Below are 25,670 nucleotides of genomic sequence, written 5' to 3' on the forward strand. Positions count from 1 at the left end.
AACATTTTAACATCAATTTTTCATACACGCCATTGTAAGGATAAATAAAATTTAAAATCAAAATTTATTTTATTGTGGAAAAATTTGTCCTTACAATGCAACTCATTGAAAAACTTATGCTAATACATCTTTCTTAGCAATCTAATTCTAACTCTAAGTAGTAGCTCAAGAATCTAATATTTGAGAAATACGATCTAAATCCATTCCTTCATGGTTAGATTCTGCTCACTTCTTCCCTTAGGCTTCCTTTATTTTCTTCGATTCTACAAAACATCAATTGCAATCTTATCACATTATGTATTTAGAATCTAGACTGAAGCTAAAAAGAGTTAGTCAATGGATTTTACCTAAATTAGAGCCATACGTTTCAACTCTCCCATCTCTTAGATCTCTTAGGTAAATGGGGCAGCTTCGTCTCCAATGCCCCTTCTCTTGGCAATAAAAGCAAATCGACTCTTTTGGAACAGGACATGGAACTACTTCAGACATCGCCTTTCTCTTATGATCAAACTTTTCGATCATAGCATGTGTTTCGTTTCCATTGTCTATATCCATAGAGGTCTCGAAGGCAGATTCACCAATCAACTTTGCTTTCCTATTGCGCCAAATCATTGCTGATTCAGCAACAACAAGCATATAGGTGAGATCTATAAGGGTCACGTCGTAGTTCATCATATAGTACTCTCTTACGAACTCACTATATGAGTTGGGAAGTGACTGAAGAACCCAATCAACAGCCATTTCTTCACAGACAACGGATCCCAACATTCTTAACCTATCAATGTGTGACTTCATCCCTAGGACGTATGCACACACGGACTTTCCTTCTTTATGTTTACTTGCCAAAAGGGCTTGAGTGATCTTGAACTTTTCAAGCCTTTGAACTTGTGGGTTAGGGAGAATAATCGGAGGAGGTAGAGGAAGTGAAGCATGATTTCTTGTTCCTCGATCGAATCGTGGAATATCATCTTCATGTGGAATGCTTGTTCCGCGGGATTTAAGAAGACCATAGTTGTCGAACTTTGACATCTACAAATCGGGAGAAAAACGAATTCAAGTTAGTTGATAGATTGAGTCCTTAGTAAATCACCCAAATGAGATACTAAGGCTAGGACCCAACACAATATTCTACAACTCGGGAGAGGGATGCCGTAACCCTAATTGCAGAACATTTGAAGGTAAGTGAATGACGATTCACTAATTTCCACCATGAAAAACGAAAAAGAAAATTTAAGTTTTAAATCTATGAAAACTCCTAGATTCTTTGAGATTCATTGAACTTTCAATGGCATGTTTTAATCTCGATATGCCCCTCTTGTTTGTGACTGGGATGCCGAGGATCACAAAGCGGGTGTGAATAACCATGCAAACTTACATGGTGCCCTCACATGTTACAGTCACCTATTCGATGTGCCGGTAAACCACGCACGCTCCACCGAACTATGACAAACATTGAGTCACCCTTTGCTACCATTGCTTAGAACCATTTAGTGTGCCGGTAAACCACACACGCTCCACTAACATCTTCGCAAGGGCACAAAGTGTAATTTCATGGAATTGCATCAATTCACTTTTGCCTAAGTAACTAAGATTAGGAATTTTATGAAAACATTTAGTTACTTTTATACTTCATTATACTTATAATGGAAGGTTTCGTCCTATCCTACCCGTTCGGCTAACGACCCTCCACTAGTCAAGAGTGCGGTGGGTAAGAGTGGATACCCATTCAATCGCCATTTTATAGGCAATTTCCTTAAACACCCCTTATAGACCAGCTTCGTGAATAAGGCCTACTAACGGTAAGACTGACTTTTACTCATACATATATATAATGTTAGACTTTTAATGTTATATATAGTATAGGGTGTATTTTATAACTTTTTAAAATACTATGTGGTTAACTTTAACAATTACACTTTTAATTCAATTAAATGGTTAACTTAAATTTTTGTGGATTTATTAAACCTCTTTTAATTATACTCCTTAATTAATTAATAAAACCATAAGGGAGTGATTTGAACTATTCAAAACATTACTAGGGTTTTAGAATTTAACATTCCTAATTAAACTTTTAATCAACTTTTAAATTCCAAAACTTGAGGGCAAGTTTTGAAACCTTTTTTCAAAACATTAGGGTTTCAACTATTTAAATTTCAAAACTACAAAACTATTGGGTTCAAATTTAAACTATAAAACCTAAATGGCAAAATATGAAACTTTTCATAACAACAAGAATCAAATAACAAATAATCTAAACTAACATTTAATTACATAATTATCCATATTTGATTTGTTTAATGATTTCTTGCAAAACAATTTATCAATTTACTCAAAATAATTAATCAATTATCTTATAAGGAAACAATTATCTTATTAATTAATAAATATCTTCAATTAGATCAAAAATATAGTCAAATATATCATATAATCGGATTAATATTGATCTAACATGATAAGGTAACTATCCCAATGCAAAAACAGCAAGAAATCCCGAGATAAGCTCTATCTGACGAGTTGACTCGTCGAGTCAAGCCTGGACTCGTCAAGTCACCTTGGACTCGGCGAGTTCAGCTATGGACTCGGCGAGTCCAGCCCCCAAAACACCAAAAATCGAATTTTTTTTAGATATACAATGCATCAATACAGTTGAAACCAAGCTAGGCTCTGATACCACTGATGGGTTTTGGTCATAAGACATCCTATGTGTTCATACAAACCCTAATGCTTGGATCTAAGTTTCTCTATTGTACATGCTTTGAATCCAAGACTATAAACCCTAATTCTAGCATATGGAAATCAATATTAACATATAATTAGGTTTAAGATATTACCTTGATTGTTATGTAGTAATAACAATCCCAATTCCTCCTTGAATTGACTTTGGAAGGCTTAGAGTCACAAGTGTCACTCCTCTAATGGCTTACAAACACCAAGAGCAAATGGAGAAGGTATAAAGAGAGAGGAGAGAGGTAGGAATTCGTCCTTAGGACTTCTTGGGAAGGCTTAAACGAATTCATGAGCCTTAGGGGGTTTATATAGGTGTAAAGATTAGGGTTTTAGTCCTTATCCTTATCTAGTTGCTTGCCCACCAAGCAACCATAAGATAAGTCTTAGAAACCCTTATCCTAGTCGAATTCTAAGGCATTATCACCTTAAATTCTTTCACCCTATATTTAAGATAATCCTTACCTTATTTTGTAACTATCACATAATTACAATTCAGCCCCTCTAGTTTAATTAATTGCACTTGATCACAAAATTAATTCTTAATTAATTATTAAACAAATATGATTTCTCCTTTAATATATTATTCTTATAACATATTAATAAATCATAATAACCTCTCTCTCTATTTATTTCTCCAATCAAGTTGCTTTGGTGAAGGCAACCCAAAATGACCATGCACCATCGGGTCAAGTACATACCAAAATAGTTATGGACTTAGACACTAATCCAACACCTATAATCCCAGGAATTGACAAGCCCCATAAGGTAACAAAAAAGATAATTTATTTTATTATATTTTAAATCAAATTATCACATCATATATAAACTACCCAAACAATATTCAAATTTTATTTTATCGCCTCAATTTTGCAGACGAGCATTGTGTTTACATTAGAAGAAGGCCCTAGGGTCTTGTTCAATGCTTTAGCTGTGTTTGCTCTAAGGGAGATCAACTTATCAAAATTAAGTTACTTTTTTTCACCCTTTTATTTAATATTTTTGTGATTGAATGATAAGTCTTAATGAAAGTAATTGACAACCCTTTTTCTATAAATGATGTTGTGATTGTGGGAGAGGTGTTGTGTTTTTCTCTATTGCTAGGTAACCTTCTCAACAACAACATTCTACTTAAGCAGGTGAGTAATCAAGATTAAGGGAGACTTGTAATCATGTTTGGCATTCCTTTCCAGTCAGAAACAGAGTTGTATGATTATTTGTTAGTTTTATAGGAATGTATAACCCATGCTAGCAATGTATTATTTTTGTTTAACATTTGAATGATTCTTTGTATGACATTATAATTTGTGCAATTTATTTTATTTTTTGAGTATGAAATTTTATTTTATATTATGCAATGGATTGTATTTTTTGTATATGGTATTTTATTTCTATTATGAGAAATTAAATGCAAATTTAATTTAAAAATTAATAAATATATAAATTTATTTTTTTTAACATTTAAATTTACGATACGCAAAAATATGTGTCATCTTCATTTATGACATGACCTTTCTTGACAGGGGCTTTCTTGATACGCATTGCGTGTCATTAACACGCGCGTCGTAAGGTTACGACATGCGAATGCGTGTTGTCTTCCTTTATGACAGGGTCTTCCTTGATACGCATTGCGTGTCATAAACGTGCGTCGTAATTGCGCGTCGTAAATGAGCGTCGTAAATGAGCGTCGTAAATGCGTGTCGTCTATAGACGACGCGCAAAAGCGCGTCGTCTGTCTTTATGACAGGGCCTTCCTTGACGCGCATTTGCGCGTCGTCTGAGCCTTTTACGACGCGCAATGAGTGTCGTAAAAGGCTGTTTTTCTAGTAGTGAAAAGCGATATCTGTGGGCCCCTCGATGATTTGATGATGACAAATGGAAGTGCTCGGCCGGGCCAGGACTGATTTGATTTGTTCAATTAGTCAGTCGTCATAAATCGGAAATCGGGAAACAACAAATGGACAAAGAGAATGATTATAATCCATGTCTCAGTCCATATGATATCTATAATGGAGGAGTATATGATCCCTTATCTAATGGACAAGTCATTGACAAAGGTCAAAGTTCGACAGAAGCTTTTGAGAGCTACGATTGCCAGTCTGTTCTTGAAGTCATACGCAATAATAGTTTTATACTTATCCAAGTGGGAGACTGTTGGATTAATGTCTAAGTCCATAACTATAATTGGTAAGACTTGACCCGACCCGACATGGTCCATTTGGGTTGCATGGCATCATGCATTTGGATAGACTAAAATGAGAGAAATAACACTTAAGGTTTGTTAATATATTATAAGTTCTAATATATTAATAAGGTTATTTAATTAGTATTGATCAAGAATTAATTTGGAATTAATTAAGTGATCAAAAGGAGACTAATTAAATATATGGGTTGATTGTGTAAATCATTCATTCTTATATATGTGGGCTTGTGATCCAAGATTCCTTATGTTGGACTAAGTCCATGGGGTGACCCATGGATGCTCCATGGAGGTTTAAATCCATGGAGCATAAGGAATGGGTAAAGTCATAAGCTACATGGTGTAACCCTAATAGCCACCATATAAAAGAATCCCATGGCTCAAGAAATCGTGCACTATGTGTGAGTGTGAGGGCTAGACAATTTCAAGGAGTGTTCAAGTTTCTCTCAAGTTATTCCAAGTGTATTTGGTGTTGTGTGAACCATTTGAGGTGTCACACTTGGGGCACTAGGCACTCAAGCTTCATGAAGACTTTCTACATCAAAGAGGTATGTATTTTATCTTGTTATATTAATTGTTTTGTATGCTAGATTAGGATAATACATTAATACTTTGGAAGTTCATATTTGCATGTATAATAGAGAAAACATAGATCCAAAGTATTTAGGGTTACATGTACACTTAGGAGTGTTAGAATGCTCAAAACCCAACACATATGACAAACTTATTTTAAGGATATCGTGTTAAACAAAAACATTAACAACAATTTACTGGTTTGTTCTTTCATGCAATTTTCATGTTATATTTCCCTAACACCCTTTTATGCATCATGTCATAACAAAGTAGAAAATAGAAAAGTATGTTGCTATTTAGTAGGAAAAATTATAATAACTTTTTTTTAATTAGAGCACAAAAATTAGACAAATGAAAGTACGTTGCTGTTTAGCAAAAAAAAACTTGCATTTTTTGTGTTAGGTCACAATAAATAATAAAGAAAAGCATGTAGTTATTTACACGAAAAAAGCTAAGTTGCATTTTATGCATCAGGTCACAAAAATATGTCTGTGGCTTTGTCCGTTATGTTATTTTGTTAGGATGTCGAGTTGACATTTAGGGAAAAATACCGTAAATAGTCAAAAAATGGGGGGTGTTTTCAAAAAATAGCCATAAAAATGGATTTTTCTGGATATAGTCATGCATTCCGCGGAGGACCCTCCGCGGACCTCCACGAAATGACGTCATCTCTGCGAAATGGATCTTGAGGGTTTTTTTTTTAATAATATTTTTTTCTTCACATCGATTCTTCGGGGTTTATATTAATTCCCCAACTAATTAATTTCAAGTAAAGATTATAATAGTATGATAATCTTTTCTTAAAAATAATTAGTTTGGGAAATGAATATAAACCCTGAAGAATCGATGTGAAAAAAAAAAAAAACACTAGAGATCCATTCCGCGGAGCTACCTCCGAGGAATGAAAAAAAAAAAAAACACTAGAGATCCATTCCTCGAAGCTACCTCCGCGGAATGGATCTTTAGTGTTTTTTTTTTAATACATTGATTTATTTACGATTTTGTCATTCCGGGGAGCTCCGCGGAGCTACCTCCGCGGAATACATGACTATATCCGGAAAAGTCCATTTTTATGTCTATTTTTTTAAAACACCCCTCATTTTTTGAGTATTTACAGTATTTTCACGACATTTAGTATATTAAAACACCCGACCAACATGTTATTTTCCAAACCCATGCGCTTCGACCAACAAATTAAATAACCGTAAGAATTAAAAGCAGAAACTGATTACATTAATAATTCTACGTATTGAAATACTTGGTCTATCAAGCAAATCTTAATCTTAAATATTACTAAAAGAGAAACCTTATGACATCATCTTAAATAATATGGACCATTGATTGTATTTTAATCTTATTTTTTCCACCTTTAGATCAAATTGCTGACATCATCTTCCTCATATGGAATGTATTTAATTCCAATAAATGCTTTCCAATCATCAATCAATAATTACATTCGTTGAAATGGAATGTATTTAATTCCAATAAAAGCTTTCCATATTTTACATATTGAATTTTCAGTTATGAAGATTTTAATATGGTCAATTTTAAAAAACATATTACTAACAAATCATTTCAATCAAGGCCTTAATATCAACCATTAATATAAATCTGTTTATATTAGTAAACCATTAATATAAAATCTTTTTTTATTAGGAAATCATTAATACCGAAAAATCATATTCAAATTATCACATATATATACGATTCATCATTAAATCCGCGACTCATATTTATTTTCAATCGTTTCTTTTCTTCAAACATTCTCCTACAACATCGTTAATATTGCTTATAACTTCCATCATCATTCTCTGCTATAAACATTTGCTCTTGTGCGCTAGAAGCTCAGTACCTTCTTTCGCTTTTTATATTTTTTTCGATTATTTTTTGTTCCTATATCAAATGTATGTATTCATATATTTCGATTTTCTTTGTCACAAATTACATGAAATCAGTTAATTACTTTCCTGAAACTTTTCAAATAAACATGAAAAGATATTAGGTACCTTTAACAAAACAAAAATTAACTATCTTGGGAACTGACATTAATTACAAAAATGTTACTTTTATATATTAGAGATGATTATGATTTTTTTTAATTTTTATGTCATAAGAATCCGATTAATTTTGTCATGATTTTAAAATATCATTGAAATTATTATGTTTTTGTATATCATATCAACTTATTTTTTTATCTTTGTATAGTAACAATAAAATTTATTAATTTACACAACAAATATAGATATTTCAAATTTTGTAATATTATTATACCTTACAAAATACAACTCCTTCCAAAATAAATTTTCGCCAGTAATTTCATCCATAATTTCAACAAATTTAAATTTGTATTTTCTTTATATAAATTTTTTTTAATGATCCTGATTTTTTTTTCTCCAAAAATATATCAAACATTTACGTCTTAGATAATGTTCCCCTATTATAATTATTATTTTCCAAAAGTATATCCGTTTAATGAGGAATTTGATATAATAAAGGAAGTGAATGTTAATTAAAATGAGATATATATTCCATAATTATTACATGAGTTTATTAAAAAAATTAATATCAAAGTGTAAACATTAAGCATTTTTAAAGTGAAGTTTCAGAATACATACAAACGATGATGTTGTACAATGAAATATAAAATTGAATAGACTGAAAAAAAACACTATTAAAGCAGTCAATCTTGAAAATAACATAGTTATGAAAAATTATAAAGTAAGATAAAAATTATAAGATATTAGGAGATTTGTAAAAAGTACATTTAGTAAAAGCGTTACGGTTATTAGAAAAAATAAGACCGTTAAGATTAGTGAAAATATAATATATAAACTAAATTATCACAATAATAATGAAATGTCATTATTTGATATTTCATATAATTGACAAATATATCAAATTACATTGATGATATACTAAAATTATTCAAAGTTGCGCCAAAATTAATGCAAAGTTCTTGCGAACACTAAATAAATAAGAACAAACATAAAAGCTAGCATTTATATTTATAATCAATTTAAAATAAACCAATCATGATTTAGAAAAGAATATCCATTGATGATATACTAAAATTAAATCTATATAACATTTAACATTTTATAAATTATATTACATAACTTTATTTGAATAAATGAAATAGTTGTCAATATTTAATGCAATAGAAAAAATGGTATATTGGTTGTCAATATATGTTTAAATTAGGTAACATTATTATGCAAGGAACGTCTAATTAAAATGATTATAAATATATAAATATCATAACTATATGAGACGAGGAAAATCGTTCAACTAATAAAACAAAAAATGATGTCTACAAAGAGATCTTTCAATGATTATATATATTTATCGTTTTCAATGTATTTTCTACACATTTCAATAATACCAATAACCATATATTTTTTTATAATCATTATACAATATCTATAAAGGATTTATGTTTTTTTATGTGTTTCCCGCGTTTAACGCGGGCTATAATCTAGTATAACATTAATATTACGATAGATATAGAAAATATAAGATGACATATCTTATATTTTAATATTTTTTATGAGGAGCCCTATAACTATATAAAACACAAACACACGTGATACACAAAAGGTCACCGATTAGACTCATAAGAGGGTTTTACTTTTTAGTCTCCGCAGATAGAGACTATTTGAGAGAAATCAACCCCGTGTAAACCGGCTATAGCCGGTAAACCACTACACCACTTTTCCCCAATCTACCTCCTTGGTCCATAGTTTCAAAATCTCAACTCTTTCTTTACAGATTCAACTCCATCTCTCTATGCGACTCCACAATTGGTTTATAATCTCGTATGGTTTACTTAGTATACGCTTTCTTTGAAGAGATTAATTTGTATACTTGGATCTTCGGCTCAGCTACGATCTCCAATCCGTAAGCTTTCAAGTCTAGCTCTTTTTCTAGATTCGTGTTTGTGAATTTGAGCATTCGTGCTAGCATTGCTCGAGGTTAGATGGCTCATGCGCTTAAGTTGGGGTTTTAGTCTGTCGTTTTACAGGCGTGCCTTTGATTGGACGCTTGCGAGGCGGCAACTTTTATCTATAAAAGATAAAATGGTAATAAGACTTCATTTAGGGTTATCAAGAGAAATATAGTGTCAGAATAGAATTTAAAAGAGATGATCATATAGCGGAAACTACTTGTGTCATTATAGTTGGTATGGAGTTACATAGAGTTCATAAAATTCGACCTTGGAGTAGGTCTTACATCATACCGAGGGAAAATTTTGACAGCAAAGAAGTTTTAGTTACAGTACTTCGAAAAGCTGCTACATAGAGCATAGGTATAAAGGTTATTCCTTAAACCAAAAGAGAGGACGAGCGAAGCATTTTCTACCGGCGACGGGTACCCCTCGGGTGAACCCTCAAGCTTGCCAACTGACGCTCCATGTCAAGTAGGTGTCGTTCGAATACTCTTTGGCGTACTCGGAGTTGTATGACTTCAGCCCGAGTTGTAGCAAGCTCTCGCTGCAGGGCCTCATTGTCTCTCATAGACCTCTCACAGGCATCTTCTAGACGGATGGTGCGGACTGTATTGGTGAATCCCTTGTACCACGATGACTTTGACAAACTCCACTTACTTCCTCATATGTTTCTCATCATTCAAACCCTTAAATGGTAACCAAATTTAGAGATTCAATCCAATATGAAGAAACCCAAATCAACCTAATTCAAATGAAAACGACCTAATTAAAAATGCTTGCCTTCGTTACTCAACTCTATCTATACTAATAAAAAGAGAAAAAAATAAATAAACCAAAGGAGTGTTAAATGACATATTTACACAATCACACATACTCGAGATTCATGTATCAATTGTGAACAAAGATTTCTTGGTGCTCCATCTTCGTCATTAAGGATCTACATGAACAAATCATAAACAACTACAAAATATAATTCAAAAATCTCCATTCAAATTTAACTAATGAAAACGAAAAAAAACTACCAATTAAAATGATTTCAAATCATATGTATGGGAAGATATCAATAAAAAGAACAACTACAAAATATAATTCAAAAATCTCCATTCAAATTTATCTAATGAAAACGAAAAAAACTACCAATTAAAATGATTTCAAATCATATGTATGGGAAGATATCAATAAAAAGAAAGGCTTGCGGTTTAAGTCTCTACTTGTTAAAGTTGGTTCCACCCTTTGTTCATCCTTAGGAAGAAAACAACTTATGTAAGAAAAGAACCTTGTTGTCATCAAGAACAACACAAAAAGTGAATAGAAGCAACATCAAATTAAAGTAAGTGATAACTCTTTCACAATATAAAAAAGTAAAAAGAATAAGACAGTGATTATGAAATTTGAAATAAAGAACCTTATCTTCGTCAATTTTCTTCATGGAAACATGGTCTCCATTAGCTTAAAGGGTAACGTCATCTACATAACCATAAATGACCATGAGCAAAAAAATTTCAAATCCAATACATCTTATCAAAATCCTTAAACAAGTGGACATGATAAACCCCACGGTAGCCTGGTTACAATAGCAACAACAAATGGAGGCGCAAAAACTTAACTCAAAACAAAAAATTCATACCTCATGTATTCCATAGTTGCATCCATTACCGCAAGAGACTGTGTTGGTGGTTTTAGTAGCAAAAACTAAAGAAACTATTCCTAATTTTAGTGAAGAAGATGATGGCACCCGATGATTGTTTTCAGATTTTTGGGAAGAGTAACAACAACAACTAAGAGCCAAAAACACTGAATAGATAGATAGTATACGATTGTCGGAGACATTGGTATCCGCTCAACACTAACTAATAAGGAACGCGATAATATGAGTGAGAGAAGGAACGGTGAATACCTTCTTTTTGGAGATTGAATTTGTAATCCAGTACGCTTTCAAATATATGAAGTCTAAGAAGGCCAATTATGGATTTGATTCAAATCATCATCATTATCATTATCATTATATACTTATAAAGCTAGTATTTTTCCTTGCACCACATTCATTTGAAACTCCTATTCTTTTTTTCCTTTCACCACATTCATTTGAAACTTTCATGACTTTTCAATTTCTTTCTAATAATGATTATAAGTTGGTTAATATGGTTAAATAAATATAAAAACTAAATTTCAATACTAAAAGAATATATTTTCTTATACTTATAAAGTTATGTTTTTAACTTTTAATATATTATACTTAATTTATTAGGTCTAATATGTTGTTGTATGTAAACCATTACCATTTTGAAGCTACAACTTTTGAACAATTTGTATAAAATACTTAAATTACTCATTTAACTATAACCTTACAGGATCAACTTAAGTATAAATTTTAGTTTAACTTAAACAACCTAAAGAATATTTTGTAAATAGTTAAAAGTGATAAATTGTAGTGTCTTACTAATGATGATTATAAGTTGGTTAATAAGGTTAAATGAGTATCAAACCTAAAGTGTAATCATAAATAAACTAAATTTAAATATTAAAATACTATTTTTTACTTCTACTTAGTCTTTAACTTTTACATATTATACATAATCTATTAGATTTAATATGTAGTTGTATGTAAACCATTATCAGTTTAAAGTTACAATTTTTGAACAGTATGGACAAAATACTTAAATTGTTAATTTAAATATAACATAATAGGGTCAACTTTAATATAAATTTCAGTTCTACTTAAAAAATCCAAAGAATATTTTGTAAATAGTTAAAAGTGATAAATTATAGTGTTAAATGCAAAAACTAAATTGTAATATCAATTTAACTAAAATATTTTCTAAAGATATTTTTATAATCGTTAAAAGCTTTCAAATAAATATATTAAAATAACTTACAATAAAAATAGTTGAAAATAACTCTATATAAATGATTATATTGTTACCTTTAAAATAAAAAAATGTTTGACGTTTTAAATAATTACAATGATAGAAATCAAAACGTTATACAAATAAATTTTAAAAAAATAATTAATAATAACAACAACTATAAATAACATTAAACTATTTATTATATTTAATTTTATTCATGAGTCACCCGCGGGTAAATGTCATTTAAAATATTGAGATTATGCAGTTTTAATAGATGTATATATATTAACATATAATTCAAAATAGTCAATACACTATATCAACTTAGTATACAAATTATTATATCAAATTTAACAACATTATTTTTATATTAAAAAAAACATATATTTGTAAAGATTTCAGCTATATAGATGCTTCTGCGCAACGCGCGGGCATTCGCCTAGTATACTTATAAAGCTAGCATTTTTTCTCGAATCTCATATATTTAAAACTCCCATTCATTTTTTCTTTAACCACATTCATTTGAAACTTCCATGACTTTTCAATTTCTTTTTAATAATGATTATAAGTTGGTTAATAAGCTTAAATAAATATAAAACCTAAAATGTAATCATATATAAACTAAATTTCAATATTAAAAGAATATTTTTTTTTCTACTTATAAAGTTATGTTTTTAACATTTAACATATTATACTTAATTTATTAGGTCTAATATGTTGGTGTATGTAAACTATTATCATTTTAAAACTACAACTTTTGAACAATTTGTATAAAATACTTAAATTGTTATTTTAAATATAACCTTACAAGATCAACTTAAATATAAATTTTAGTTCAATTTAAACAACCTAAAGAATATTTTGTAAATAGTTAAAAATGATAAATTGTAGTGTTTTTCTAATAATGATTATAAGTTGGTTAATAAGGTTAAATAAGTATCAAACCTAAAGTGTAATCATAATAAACTAAATTTCAATATTAAAATAATATTTTTACTTCTACTTAGAAAATTTTGTGTTTAACTTTTAACATATTATACTTAATTTATTAGTTTTAATATGTTGTTGTATATAAACCATTCTCAATTTAAAGCTACAATTTTTGAACAGTTTGAACAAAATACTTAAATTGTTAATTTAAATATAACATTACAAAGTCAACTTCAATATAAATTTCAGTCCCACTTAAAAACTCAAAGAATTTTTTGTGAATAGTTAAAAATGAAAAAAGTGTAGTGCTAAATGCAAAAACTAAATTGTAGTATCAATTTAACTAAAACATTTCCTAAAGATATTATTATAATCGTTAAAAGTTTTCAAATAAGTAGCTTAAAATAACTTACAATAACAATAGTTAAAAATAACTCTGTATAAATGATTATATTGTTACCTTTAAAATAAAATAAAAATTGTTTGATGTTTTAAATAATTACAATGATCGAAATTAAAACTTTAAGCAAATAAATTTAAAAAAAAACAATTAACAATAACAACAACTATAAATAACATTAAACCATATATTATATTTAATTTTATTCATGAATAACCCACGGGTAGAAGTCATTCAAAAGATTGAGATTATGCGGTTTCAATAGATGTATATATTATCATATAATTCAAATTAATCAATATATTCTATCAACTTAGTATATGAATTATTATATCAAATTCAATAACCACATTATTGTTATATTTAAAAAACATATATTGATAAATATTTCAGCTATATAGATGCTTTTGCGCAACGCGCAGGAATTCGCCTAATTTGAACATAATTTCTTCCCAATTTCTACTTGATTTGATATAAATTACTTCCGGTTTTATAGGATGATTCAAAATCAAAATTGAAATACAAAAGAATTCAAATTACGATGCTTGCCCAGCGGTATCACGGTATCAGGTGGTGTCCTTTCCTTTTTAAGTCGAGTGTTCAAGTCCCATCGTGGACATAGGTAGAATAGATGTTGTTAGTTTAGGAATAGATTAGATTTATCTGTTAAAAAAATAAATAAATATAGGGATTAAAATAGGATTAAATTTAAATATGAAATGTCATAACATTACACGATGTAATTTTTATAATGAATATAATTTTTATTTTTTTTGTAAATTATATGAACCTATTTGAGAAGATAATACGTATATATCATCTCTTATACAAATGTCATATGGATTGCCGAAAATTGTGTTTGAAAATTAAAAAGATTTATTTTAATTTAATACATTCCTTGATTGATTACCTGAGACTTTAAGGAGAGAGTCAACTTTCTTTAAAACACAATAACATTTTATTATATTTTTTGATTTGTAAAAAACCAATAAAACCACAATTTGTCAAATGGATTTAAATGAAATCCTCCCTAATAACTAAAAATATTTGTGCCACTTGTCATCTTCTCTTTAAGTTTAACACATGTCATTTTTCTAGAATTTTTAGAATTGTTATTTTTATCTGTCTATTTTTGGGGATTTGAATTTTCGTAAAATAAATTTCCAAAAAATTCTAATAGGTTATATATATATGTAAGGTTATCATTCTATTAATTTGATAATAAACTCTAATAAATGCTCCAAACGATTTGATTTCTTTCATAAATGCTCTAAAAGATTACATTTTGTTATGGAAAAACATTAATTTATAAAATATTTAATGTTTATATATATTCATATTAAATTTTTATTTTTAATAAACTCGTGTAATGTACGGATTTCACGTGTGTATATATATATATATATATATATATATATATATATATATAAAAGGCAGCAAACTTGATAGTGGGGAGGATATGAAAATTTGAATCTTACCATATCGCGATTTTTTCTTCCTCACTAAGGTTTGTTAAACAAAAAAAAAAAAAAAAAAAGCAGGACAAAAAGTAAGCAAAAAAAAACAAGAGAGAGAGAGAGAGGACTAAAAAGGTAAAAAGAAAAACCGGGAAGAAGTGTTTAAAAATTGCAAGGTAGACACTACAGAGAATCAACCCACTGCACCACCTTTCCACAATCTACCTCCTTGGTCCATAGTTTCAAAATCTCAACTCTTTCTTTACAGATTCAACTCCACAATTGGTTTATAATTTCGTATGGTTTACTTAGTATACGCTTTCTTTGAAGAGATTAATTTGCATACTTGGATCTTCGGCTCGGCTACGATCTCCAATCCGTAAGCTTTCAAGTCTAGCTCTTTTTCTAGATTTGTGTTTCTGAATTTGAACATTGTTGCTAGCATTGCTTGATATTTGAGGGTTCATACGCTCAAGATGGGGTTTTAGACTGTTGTTGAATTTTTTTTTGTTGATTTGGATGAAGTCACACATATCTGTCTCTGGGTGGGGTGTAGAGGGGCGAAATTTTAACTTTTTGGTATGATTATGATTTTGATTCAACCTCTTGTTCAGTATTTAACCTACCTTTTAGGGTTTATCTTCCCGACAGACCTAGGACAGGTGCTATATATCATATCTTAAAGTCTAATACTTATCAGTGTCTGCTAATTGATATGAAATTGTAACTCGTATTGCTTACACATGCAGGTTATAAATGTCTAATGTGGGGGATCTATGGGAGCGTTTGGTGCGTGCTGCACTAAGAAGGGAGAGAACAGGAATTGATGCTAATGGACGACCTGCTGGTGGCATTGCTGGAAATGTCCCATCATCACTTTCCAATAGCAGGGACATAGATCCTATCTTAACAGCAGCTGATGAAATTCAAGATGAAGACCCCAACATTTCTACGATTTGTATGTATTTCATCACAGTTTCTTTTACATATCTTATCTGCTAAACATTGCTAAAGATAGTGTTTCTGTAATTCTGTTACTTCATTGCAGTGGGTGAATATGCTTATGCACTGGCTCAAAATTTGGACCCCAACAGTGAAGGGACGGGTGTACTACAGTTCAAGACAGGTTTGATGTCTGTAATCAGGGTATGATTTTGAGTCAATGAGATTGTGACAAGTGTCTTGACTTTCTTCATAAACTAATTGTGCCAAATGTAAATATGTGTTATACCTCTGATATTAGGCAAATAAGTTAGTCAAGGGTAATATGGGAAATCATCTAATTAAAAAGTATCTTATTAGTGGGAGGGGCATTTTAGGCATTTTATAGTATTTCGCTGTTTTGTGAAATCTGGAATTTATTCCTTAGGAGATTGGCTATCTCGAATCAGCTAAACTATCATTGTTGTTGTAATCTTTTGGGTATATTTGAGGTTATCAATCAATATTTGAAGGTGTTGTTACTTTTTGTGTTATTGAATCTGTTGTTATAACTCAGTTCATAACAATATGGCAGCAAAAACTAGCAAAGAGGGAGGGTGGAAGCATTGATAGAAGTCGAGAGATAACATGCTTACAAGACTTTTATAAACTTTACAGAGAGAAGAATAATGTAGATAAGTTACGTGAGGAGGAAATGGAATTAAGGGAATCAGGGACTTTTAGTGGGAACTTTCAAGAGTATGAATCTTTTTGACATTTTTCTATCCACTGTGACATTTTCTATTATCTTTGAAAATTTCATGCTACAAAAACAGGTTAGAACGGAAAACAGTGAAGAGGAAAAGGGTTTTTGCAACTCTTAAAGTTATAGGAACTGTTTTAGAGCAACTTGCTAAAGAGGTTTCACCTGAGGAAGCACAAGGATTGATTTCTGAAGAGTTAAAACGGATGATGGAATCTGATGCAGCTATGACAGAAGACTTGATTGCTTATAATATTATTCCTCTTGATGCCCCTGTTGTAACAAATGTTATCACTTCTTTCCCTGAGGTGAATAGTAATACTGAATACCTTCTAAATCTTTGTTTTTTCAGCTCCAAAAGTTGCCTAAAACTTGGTTGCCCATTTGACCCAAGTTCATCTTTACTCATGAAACCAACACGAAAGTCAAACGTATTCATCTTATGATCTTTTCTTTTTTTTTTTTTTTTTTTTTTTTTTTTTTTTTTTTTAATAACAGAATATATTGAATGCAAGCATCACAAAACGTCGTGGGAAAACCTCTTTTGTTGAACACCGAACATTTTTCCATCTTTACCATAGCTTTGATCGCTTGTGGATCTTCCTTTTCATGATGTTTCAGGTTTGACTTTTTGACTTTTTCCTTAATTTCTTATGCTTTGTAGTACATTTTCCAATACTAAATGTTTCCCTCTCCACAGGGACTTACAATCATTGCATTCAATAATGGAAAGTTGAATGACAAGACGATACGTGAAGTTCTTAGTTTAGGCCCAACGTTTTTTGTTATGAAGCTTTTCCAAAGTAGGTGTTTGTTTTTCTTTTTCTTATTAATTTCATTTAATCATTAATAGTTTTTATATTTCTTTAAACTTTTTGTTTCTTTATTTAGGTGCATTGGATATTGTGGTCATGTATCGAGCCTATTCTACAACAAAGACTTTAGCTGTTTCACGGATTGTTGTTCGTTTCATTTGGTTTACATTTGCTACCATTTTCATATGCTTCCTTTACGTGTACGTAATTTAAAATTTTCATAATTTTGTTAAATTCCTAAAATATGTATATAATAGTTTTTTTATACATTATATGTATTCCAGGAAAGCTCTGCAGGAGAAGACTAGCTCAAATTCAGAGTTGATTATTTATAAAATATATATAATAGTTTTATGCATCTATGTTGGAAGTTATTTCTTTTGGAGCTCATTAGTAAGTTTCGTTTAATCAAGTGGATTCATCAGGATGCAAGTTTCGCAATCATGACATTACTAACACAACGAACTCTATAAAATAGTATATAATAGTTTGGAAGATGACGGAAGTGAGGCTGGAAGCCTATGTGTTATGTTGTTTTATTTTGTGTATTTGTACCTTGAGCACCTCTGTAATATTTATTACTTAATAAATAAAGGGTAAGTTTGTGTGACATCTTGATGTATATGTATAATTTTGTATCTATGATCCAACATTCTAACGTCGCACAGTCCGTCCGATGTTTTCGTCGTCTGCTGCCAGGGTGTGACATCAATCATGGAAGCAACTCGAAAGGGCTCATTAAACCCCCTGACTTGGTTGTTGGATTTCAAAAAAAAAACTATATCCCAAAATGATCCTCTCTCCCAACTTTACTATCATTCATTTTATAGAAATCGGACAACCATAAATTTCTTGGTACCAACATCTTTTGTTTTGTACTTTTGTCCAACGAGTCTCATAGTTCTTTGGTCGTTTTTGTTACATAATACGCATTATAAAGTGAATCAACATGAGTTCCTATACAAGAAATCAAAATGTTTCCAAACCTCACTAACACTCGATATCTTATTCTCTTCGGTTAAGAATCTTGTAAAATTCAATGTAATTAGGTAGAAGAACATCTTCTACTGCGACTATTTTAAAGTGCAGCATGGAAAACTTTTTTGGCTTCTTAATCAGCATGATCATCATTGGAGCTCCTTAGGAATTAGGAGTACTTGTAGGCTTTGATTGTGAGCTTTTAACAATCATGCTACAATGAGAAACCAACAATTATAGTTGAACCAATATAATAATCAGTTTACTTAAATATCAAATCAAAAAACTATTATCAAATTGTTTTTTCCGAAAAATGATTTCTGAAATATGTTAAGACAATTACATCTGAAATTTGTTTTAGAAAAGAATTTATAAGAAAATCAAATTAAAGATGTAGAAAACATAAAAACGTTTTAAAGCAAACCTTAAACTAGAAGCAGTAAACAGAAGTTGTTTTAGAAAATTGTTTATAAAATTAAAATCTGAAAGGTGCGTAAGAAAGGGGAGGAACAACTTCGTTTGCTAAAACATTGCACAAAGGCTCTCTCTTACGTGCACAGGGGGTGCAAATATGAATCATATTGCCTGAGGTTCACTGAACTTGTGTGCATGCGTGCGTCATGTTGGTACGAATGTACTACCAGTCGACTACAAAAGTTCAAAGACCTTTTTGCAATTATTTTATTTTTGGTTATTAGTTACAACCCATATTAAAGGCTATTAATCGTAGTTTTTGGTTTTGATTTCTTGATTAATAATGTTATTTAATTCTAACAATCATGTTTTTAGGGTTAAGACATTAGTTACAGTTTTGTTGTATGTATACAACACTTCAATGGTTCATTGAATTACACCTAATGAAACGATCATCTCTTCCTCTTATTCAATTCCGCTTATTCTTTCTACTCTTGATGCAACCAATGTATTTTTTGCCCCAGTGAGTCTTCATGTGATCTTGAAGAATTATTTATTGTTGTTGTATCTTGGGAAACAAACACCTATTATGTAGCAAATTTGCTTTAAAGCCATTGTGTTAAAAACAAGCATCCACAACAATTTATTGTATTATTCTTTCGTGCAATTCTCTTATTATATTTCCATGACACCCTTTTCTACATCACGCCATAAAAAAATAGAAAAAGAAAAGTATGTTGCTATTTAGTGGGAAAATGATTATGACTTCCCTTTTTTTAAATTAGCTCATAATAAAATAGAAAAATGAAAGTACATTGTTATTTCATGCAAAAAAACTTGTCATTTTTTGTCTTATCACAAAAAAATAGAAAAGAAAAGTATGTAGTTATTAAGCATGAAAAAAAAAACAAAGTTGCATTATATGCATTGGGTCACAAAAATATGCCTGCTGATTTGTACACTTGGAATGTTGGGTTGACATTTTAGTATATTGAAATACCCAACCAATATGTTATTTTCCAAACCTATGGTACATGCTTGAATTAACAAATTGAATAACTATAAGAAATTGAAAGAAAATAATTTTGTATATTGAAATACTCGGCCTATGAAACAAATATAGCACTAGTTTTATGATACTCGGCCTATCAAACAAATATAACACTAGTTTTAAAATAGATATTAAAAATATAGTTAATGATATATATTTCAGTATTTTTTGTAAGTAGTCGTATAACTAACTAGGTTAAAACTCGTGGACATCCACGGTTGATAATTTGAAAAATAATTATAATTTTCATTTTTGATTGTCTAATAAAAAAAACATATCAAAGTTTACAAAAAATGAAGAATAGTGATATTGTAATTAACATGAATAAATCAAATGCAATAAAGTATTATAAATTGATTAATTAATATGATGGATGAAATATGATTTATGAAAAGTAAATAAAATATGGTACAAAAACACTATTTATAAATTTTGGAAAACTTCCTTATAAACAACATTGGAAGTTTGATTTGTGAGGCTACCATCCATATCTAAAATTAACAATTTTAATCTCTCTCTGTTTTGAACTCTAGATAAGACAACATACAATTGGTCATGTGAAAACATGGGATGTTTGAGAAACAAACCAACATTGGATAACGACTGTCCCTGACTCTTATTAATGGTCATTGCAAAACATACAGCCAATGGAAACTGTCTTCTTCAGAATTTGAAGAGAATTTTCTTTTCAAATGGAGTTAAAAACATTCTTGGAATAAAAGTGCGGTTTCCAATATTAGTTCCAGATATGATACGTGCCTCAATAACACGTCTGCCCAATGATATCACCTGGAGTCTTATCCCATTACATAAGCCATTTTTCTGATCAATATTTATCATCAACATAATTGGAACACCGATTTAAAACTAACTTATGGTTTGGTAAACCTGATACCTTCAGACCATTTAAAACATCAGGTGAATATAAATTTGCATCAAACTCATCATGGACAAATTCAGATTGGCATATACTATCTGAACTTAAGTATTCAACCTCATCTCCTAGAAACGTTGATAGCAAACGATCGTTTATTTCCTGAACCACATCATTCTTTGGAGTAAGTATTGCTCTTTCTTGAAAATAGCTTGTATTGTTGTACTTTTCCAAAATTGAAGGATATACGAAGTCGATTAATGAACTTATAGGATCATGTGGATCATTAATGAGAATATCATCTAGAATATCAATAATCATTTCTCAATCATTAATACCACCAAGTTTGCCTTCTCCTATATCCAACAACCATTCTGCAAAATATCTGGTTTTTTTTCTATATTAGATTGATCCCTTCCAACAGTTAGCCTCATGTTTTTTGTTAATTTATGGATCTTGCATTGTTGCCATAAATATGAAGAACTTAAAAAAGCATTAATAATGTTTTGTCTACTTCCACCAAGAATAACAGGTAGAATCTGTCTGAAATCTCCTCCAAAAACAATAACTTTCCCTCCAAACAGAATATTTGAGTTGCTAGAATTTTCAGACCTGAATACATCTTTCAAACTTCGATCTAAAGCTTCAAATGCATTCTTATGGACCATAGGAGCTTCATCCCAAATTATCAATGAGATTTTTGTCAATAACCTAGTGAGGTCACCATCTCGATTTATTTTACAAACATAATCCTCTGTTAGTTCAAATGAAATTATAAATCGAGAGTGTGTTGTTCTACCTCCGGGCAATAATAGTGAAGCAATCCCACTTGAAGCAACATTTAAAACAATATGACCATCTTTTCTAATAGCTGCAGATATTGTCTTCCATAAAAAAGTTTTACCAGTTCCACCATAACCATAAACAAAGAAGACAACTCCTTTATTTTGTTTAACTGCAGTCATGATATCAAGGAAAATGTGACGTTGCTTATTTGTCAACGCAAGAAACATACGATCAAACTCAGTCTTCATAACAGGAATGTCATAATCTAGCTCCTCGATGATAAGTCGATTGTTTAAAGAAGAAATAGAATCAACATATGGGATAGACATGTTTTTATAATTTTTTAGACTGGAGTTGTTCTGAAGTAAAACTTGTTTCTATCTCGAACAAAGTTAAATTCTTTAGTTGATCTTCATTAAGTGATAAGTTTGGAGGATAAAGAGCAAATTAATTAGAAATATTATTAACAATATTTATTTATAATTAAAATATTATTTAATGTATGTTTAAAAATAAATAATTGACTTTTTAAATAAATAATAATAATAATAAACTTTAATACCTGGAGACTTGAATCTCTGTCGTTGGTTATAAAGAATTCCATCTGCCAAATATTCTCATGTGTTTTCCCAAACAACCTCCGGTTTAGACATACTGTTACACATCAATAATGTAGCAAATAAGAAATCGTAGGTAAAAACCAGATCCAAAATGACTTGCTTCTTTGATTGCATCGATGTATTCCTTGTCATCATCCAAGAGCCCAAGAGCATAACAAACATCTCTAAAAGTAGAATATTCTTCACCATTTACTGTGAGAATTTCTTCAAATGATTTCGGACCTTTCACCTTATTTAACAAAATCCTTAAGAAATAAGCTTCCCCTAGATTTTGTGAAACCGAATGAATTCTACCAATGCACTTTCCTACTTCCTGTGGCTTCCAAATCCTATCACCATGTTGCCAAACAAACTTTGTAGAAAATTCAACATACGTAAGTTTCCGTGCATCACCATTAACTTCATTACACTCCATCGAAGTTGTGAACATTGAAGAAGCAACATAAGGTTTGTCGAGAACATAGTTAATATCACCGTCTTCCCCATATACAATTTGTTGTTGACCAGGAAGATGAAAAGGCAGTCTAACCACAGAAGGATAATGTAATGAACATCATATTTAGATAAATATCTACAGTCGTAATACTCATTGATTTCATCGACCGTATCATTATTATCACAATCACTATTGCTTTGTTCAACGAAAATTGTAGCTCTATCAGGTCCCTTGTTTATGAATTTAAATAAGTGTTTTATAGAAGAGTCCTGATTGCACCATTCAACATTAATATGTGCATGATATCTTTTCAATAGATATTTGTTGTAGGGAACAACATTTCTATTATCCAACTACACACTCGATTATTCAACAAAATGACCATCATTTCTTCTCCTATATAAGGGAAAACCATTCTGATCAACAGACGTATGATTACCGAATTGCTCTGGAAAGTTTTTAGAGCACTTTTTGTCCACCATGCATGGGCAATTGATATTTTCAGCTCCACATGGACCATGAATCATGAACTCATTCACAAGTGAATACAATTCTGGATCTTTATCTCTGTTTGGTATCTTGGAAGAAATCATCGGATTGATCAGTTGGTAACTTGAATTTAGAATGCATAAATAGACATATATTACTATGCGGCAAACCTCTTTTTGAAATTCAATTGTATAAACAACTGCAAAATATTTTGAACAAAATAAAATATGATTAGACCGTAGGGAAATATAAAAAAAAACATAAACTTTTATGGATTATGAAAAAAAATAATCCAATTACCTGCTTGAACTATACCGAAAATGTGATTCTCGCTTAGGTCTTTAATAAACGCATCAAGCTTGATCTTGAACAACCTACATAGTATATCAGGTCTATCTTCTGGTTGAAGTGAAGTATCCTTAAGAAACCTTTTAACCTCAGGCCATTTGGGATTACACGTAAAGGTTATGAATAAATCAGGATATCCAAACCATTTACAAAGCGACATGGCATCCAAATAGTTTTGCAGCATATAGCGCGCACCACCAGTAAAAGATGAAGGTAATATGACACGTTGGCCAACGTTAGAGATATTTGTATTTCCTTGATCTTTTTGGTTACGTAAATCCTCATAAGACTCACATTTAAGAGCATGTTGTTGCCTACGTATGTAATACAATCTCTCACTTTCAATCATAGTATACGCATCTACCAAAAATTGTTGAAATAACCTTTTTGAATTAAGAATCAGTGAAAACGAATGATCTCTGTCTTGAATTCTAAAAGCGAAAAATTCTCTCATTATACATTTCGCTCGCTTGTTGTTGGTTGTAGATGTAACACCTCTATGAATAACCATCATCCCCATATGGAAATAGTAGAGAATATTGGAGAGGAATATTAGAAGGATGCAATTCACTGATACGTTGTAGAAATCCCGCTTTCGTTTGAAAAACAATATCTCTATTTTCAACTGAATCAGAAATGTCACCTATAATTAAAGCAACAGCCTCAGAATCAGTTGGTAGGTTATATTTCCTTCCATCTCGATCCATTCTTCCGATAATTCTTAACCTCACATCAACTTCATGATTTTTCTGAAAAATATCTCTTTCCATTCTATAAGAGCTAACCAAAACATTATTTGAATCTAACATCGACTTCAAATATTCAATAATATCATTATCAATCGATGTAGATTGATGCTTTTCCCCACTAAAAAAATTGAATATATACATAATATTAGTAAAAAAAATAGAAAAATATTAAAATTAAATATGAATAAGAAGTTTGAAAATATACCCAAAGCATCTTTGTCTATTTGATTTTTCGTTTTTGGTATCATAAATGTATAACTGAGAGAATTTTGGTTGTGATCCATTTGGTGGTAAAAGGCTTCCAATACTATGACAATTTTGGCCACCAAGTCTGAAAATGTATGGAACATTTCCTTTATTGATTGAAGAATCTATTTTATCATCCATCGACGTAAACGAAAACATTGAATTGTAACGTCGAATGTTTTTCATGACGTTTTTGCTTTTAGAATCTGTTGCTCGAAACATTCTATCATAAGTTGGTGGTGGTTTCTTTAAATTTGGTAGTTGAACCTTGCCATAACCACAACATAATGAATAATTTGTGTTCCCTTTTTGTTTTCTTCTAATAGATTCATTTTTCCATAACTTTGTATGACATGTTTTACATACAACAATTTGATTACCATGATCCAAATATTTTGTAAAAAATAAAACGGTATAAGTAAAATATTTAAATTTTTAAATATATACAATATGGTATTTGATTTGTAACAAAAAAAGGGTATTTATAGTGATTACCTTTGGAAATACCAACTATTAGGTTTTCAGTAACGACTTCATGTATATTTTCTACATCGGTTGTCAAGTCGATCAATGGATAAGGAGATAAATCTTTCAACTTCCTTTTTAATTTATGACATCCTGGATTTAATTTGATTGATGATGAAGAAGCAGTTATTGTAGATGCATTTCTGGATGTGATATTAACCGGAAAAAAATAGCGAGGATATATAAATTTATTAGAAAGTGGTTGAAAGTAAATATTGAAAAAAAAAAGTTATTACTATTTGAAATGTTAGATAACAAAGTTCTAACTTTATATATGAAGAAGATGATTCTAGAGATGTATTTTGGTTTCCACGTGATTTATAGGAATTGACATTTTAATTTTGATGAACAACGCCTTTTGATTGATTTGTCAAAAAAAACTTGTTATAAAAATCGAAGACATATGTTATAAAATATAATTAGAATGTAAATTTTTATATTATTACAGGGAATAATATATAAATGATGACAATATATGTATTTTTTATATAGGTAAATGAAGTGTAAAAATTGCAAAATAAAATAAGTAAATTACAGTTATCCGTGTTTTTCAAAACATTTGAAACAGATTATTAA

The 25,670-nt window shown here is 30.2% G+C and overlaps 4 protein-coding genes across 4 annotated transcripts; 1 reads left to right on the forward strand and 3 right to left on the reverse strand.

The window, feature by feature from the left end:
* The first annotated feature begins 15,262 nt into the window (after positions 1-15,262).
* Positions 15,263-18,188, forward strand: LOC145093970 (callose synthase 9-like). Its single transcript, XM_079032222.1, has 9 exons — positions 15,263-15,458; positions 15,829-16,037; positions 16,128-16,225; positions 16,596-16,759; positions 16,837-17,071; positions 17,262-17,384; positions 17,464-17,566; positions 17,655-17,778; positions 17,863-18,188. Exons 2-9 carry the CDS (start codon positions 15,836-15,838, stop codon positions 17,984-17,986), a joined length of 1,173 nt encoding a protein of 390 aa, XP_078888348.1. The 5' UTR covers positions 15,263-15,458; positions 15,829-15,835; the 3' UTR covers positions 17,987-18,188.
* Positions 18,189-20,847: 2,659 nt separating this feature from the next.
* Positions 20,848-22,010, reverse strand: LOC145058052 (ATP-dependent DNA helicase PIF1-like). The gene is made up of 2 exons (XM_079005975.1): positions 21,266-22,010; positions 20,848-21,197 (listed from the first exon to the last, which is right to left on the reverse strand). The coding sequence occupies exons 1-2, from the start codon at positions 22,008-22,010 to the stop codon at positions 20,848-20,850; spliced, it is 1,095 nt and encodes a 364-aa protein (XP_078862101.1).
* Positions 22,011-22,338: 328 nt separating this feature from the next.
* On the reverse strand, positions 22,339-24,028 carry LOC145058059 (uncharacterized). Its single transcript, XM_079005987.1, has 3 exons — positions 23,527-24,028; positions 23,167-23,425; positions 22,339-22,825 (listed from the first exon to the last, which is right to left on the reverse strand). The coding sequence occupies exons 1-3, from the start codon at positions 24,026-24,028 to the stop codon at positions 22,339-22,341; spliced, it is 1,248 nt and encodes a 415-aa protein (XP_078862113.1).
* A 43-nt stretch (positions 24,029-24,071) lies between these two features.
* On the reverse strand, positions 24,072-24,710 carry LOC145058070 (uncharacterized). The gene is made up of 2 exons (XM_079005995.1): positions 24,529-24,710; positions 24,072-24,441 (listed from the first exon to the last, which is right to left on the reverse strand). Exons 1-2 carry the CDS (start codon positions 24,708-24,710, stop codon positions 24,072-24,074), a joined length of 552 nt encoding a protein of 183 aa, XP_078862121.1.
* Between the last annotated feature and the right edge of the window lie 960 nt (positions 24,711-25,670).

This window comes from Lactuca serriola, chromosome 1 (assembly GCF_051521515.1).
Source record: "Lactuca serriola cultivar US96UC23 chromosome 1, Lser_US96UC23_V15, whole genome shotgun sequence".
Classification (NCBI taxonomy): domain Eukaryota; kingdom Viridiplantae; phylum Streptophyta; class Magnoliopsida; order Asterales; family Asteraceae; genus Lactuca; species Lactuca serriola.

Excerpts from the sequence above, each read along its gene's own strand:
- LOC145093970 (XM_079032222.1), top strand. The coding sequence starts at position 15,836 with ATGTCTAATGTGGGGGATCTATGGGAGCGTTTGGTGCGTGCTGCACTA. Across the intron at positions 16,226-16,595 it reads GTTTGATGTCTGTAATCAGG|CAAAAACTAGCAAAGAGGGA; the intron begins GTATGATTTTGA and ends ACAATATGGCAG. Across the intron at positions 17,567-17,654 it reads TGTTATGAAGCTTTTCCAAA|GTGCATTGGATATTGTGGTC; the intron begins GTAGGTGTTTGT and ends TTCTTTATTTAG.
- LOC145058052 (XM_079005975.1), bottom strand. The coding sequence starts at position 22,010 with ATGTCTATCCCATATGTTGATTCTATTTCTTCTTTAAACAATCGACTT. Across the intron at positions 21,198-21,265 it reads ACCAGATATTTTGCAGAATG|ATGATATTCTCATTAATGAT; the intron begins GTTGTTGGATAT and ends TTGATATTCTAG.
- LOC145058059 (XM_079005987.1), bottom strand. The coding sequence starts at position 24,028 with ATGAGAGAATTTTTCGCTTTTAGAATTCAAGACAGAGATCATTCGTTT. Across the intron at positions 23,426-23,526 it reads TTTCGGTATAGTTCAAGCAG|TTGTTTATACAATTGAATTT; the intron begins GTAATTGGATTA and ends AATATTTTGCAG. Across the intron at positions 22,826-23,166 it reads GAGCAATTCGGTAATCATAC|ACTGCCTTTTCATCTTCCTG; the intron begins GTCTGTTGATCA and ends TTCTGTGGTTAG.
- LOC145058070 (XM_079005995.1), bottom strand. The coding sequence starts at position 24,710 with ATGGATGATAAAATAGATTCTTCAATCAATAAAGGAAATGTTCCATAC. Across the intron at positions 24,442-24,528 it reads AATAGACAAAGATGCTTTGG|TGGGGAAAAGCATCAATCTA; the intron begins GTATATTTTCAA and ends CAATTTTTTTAG.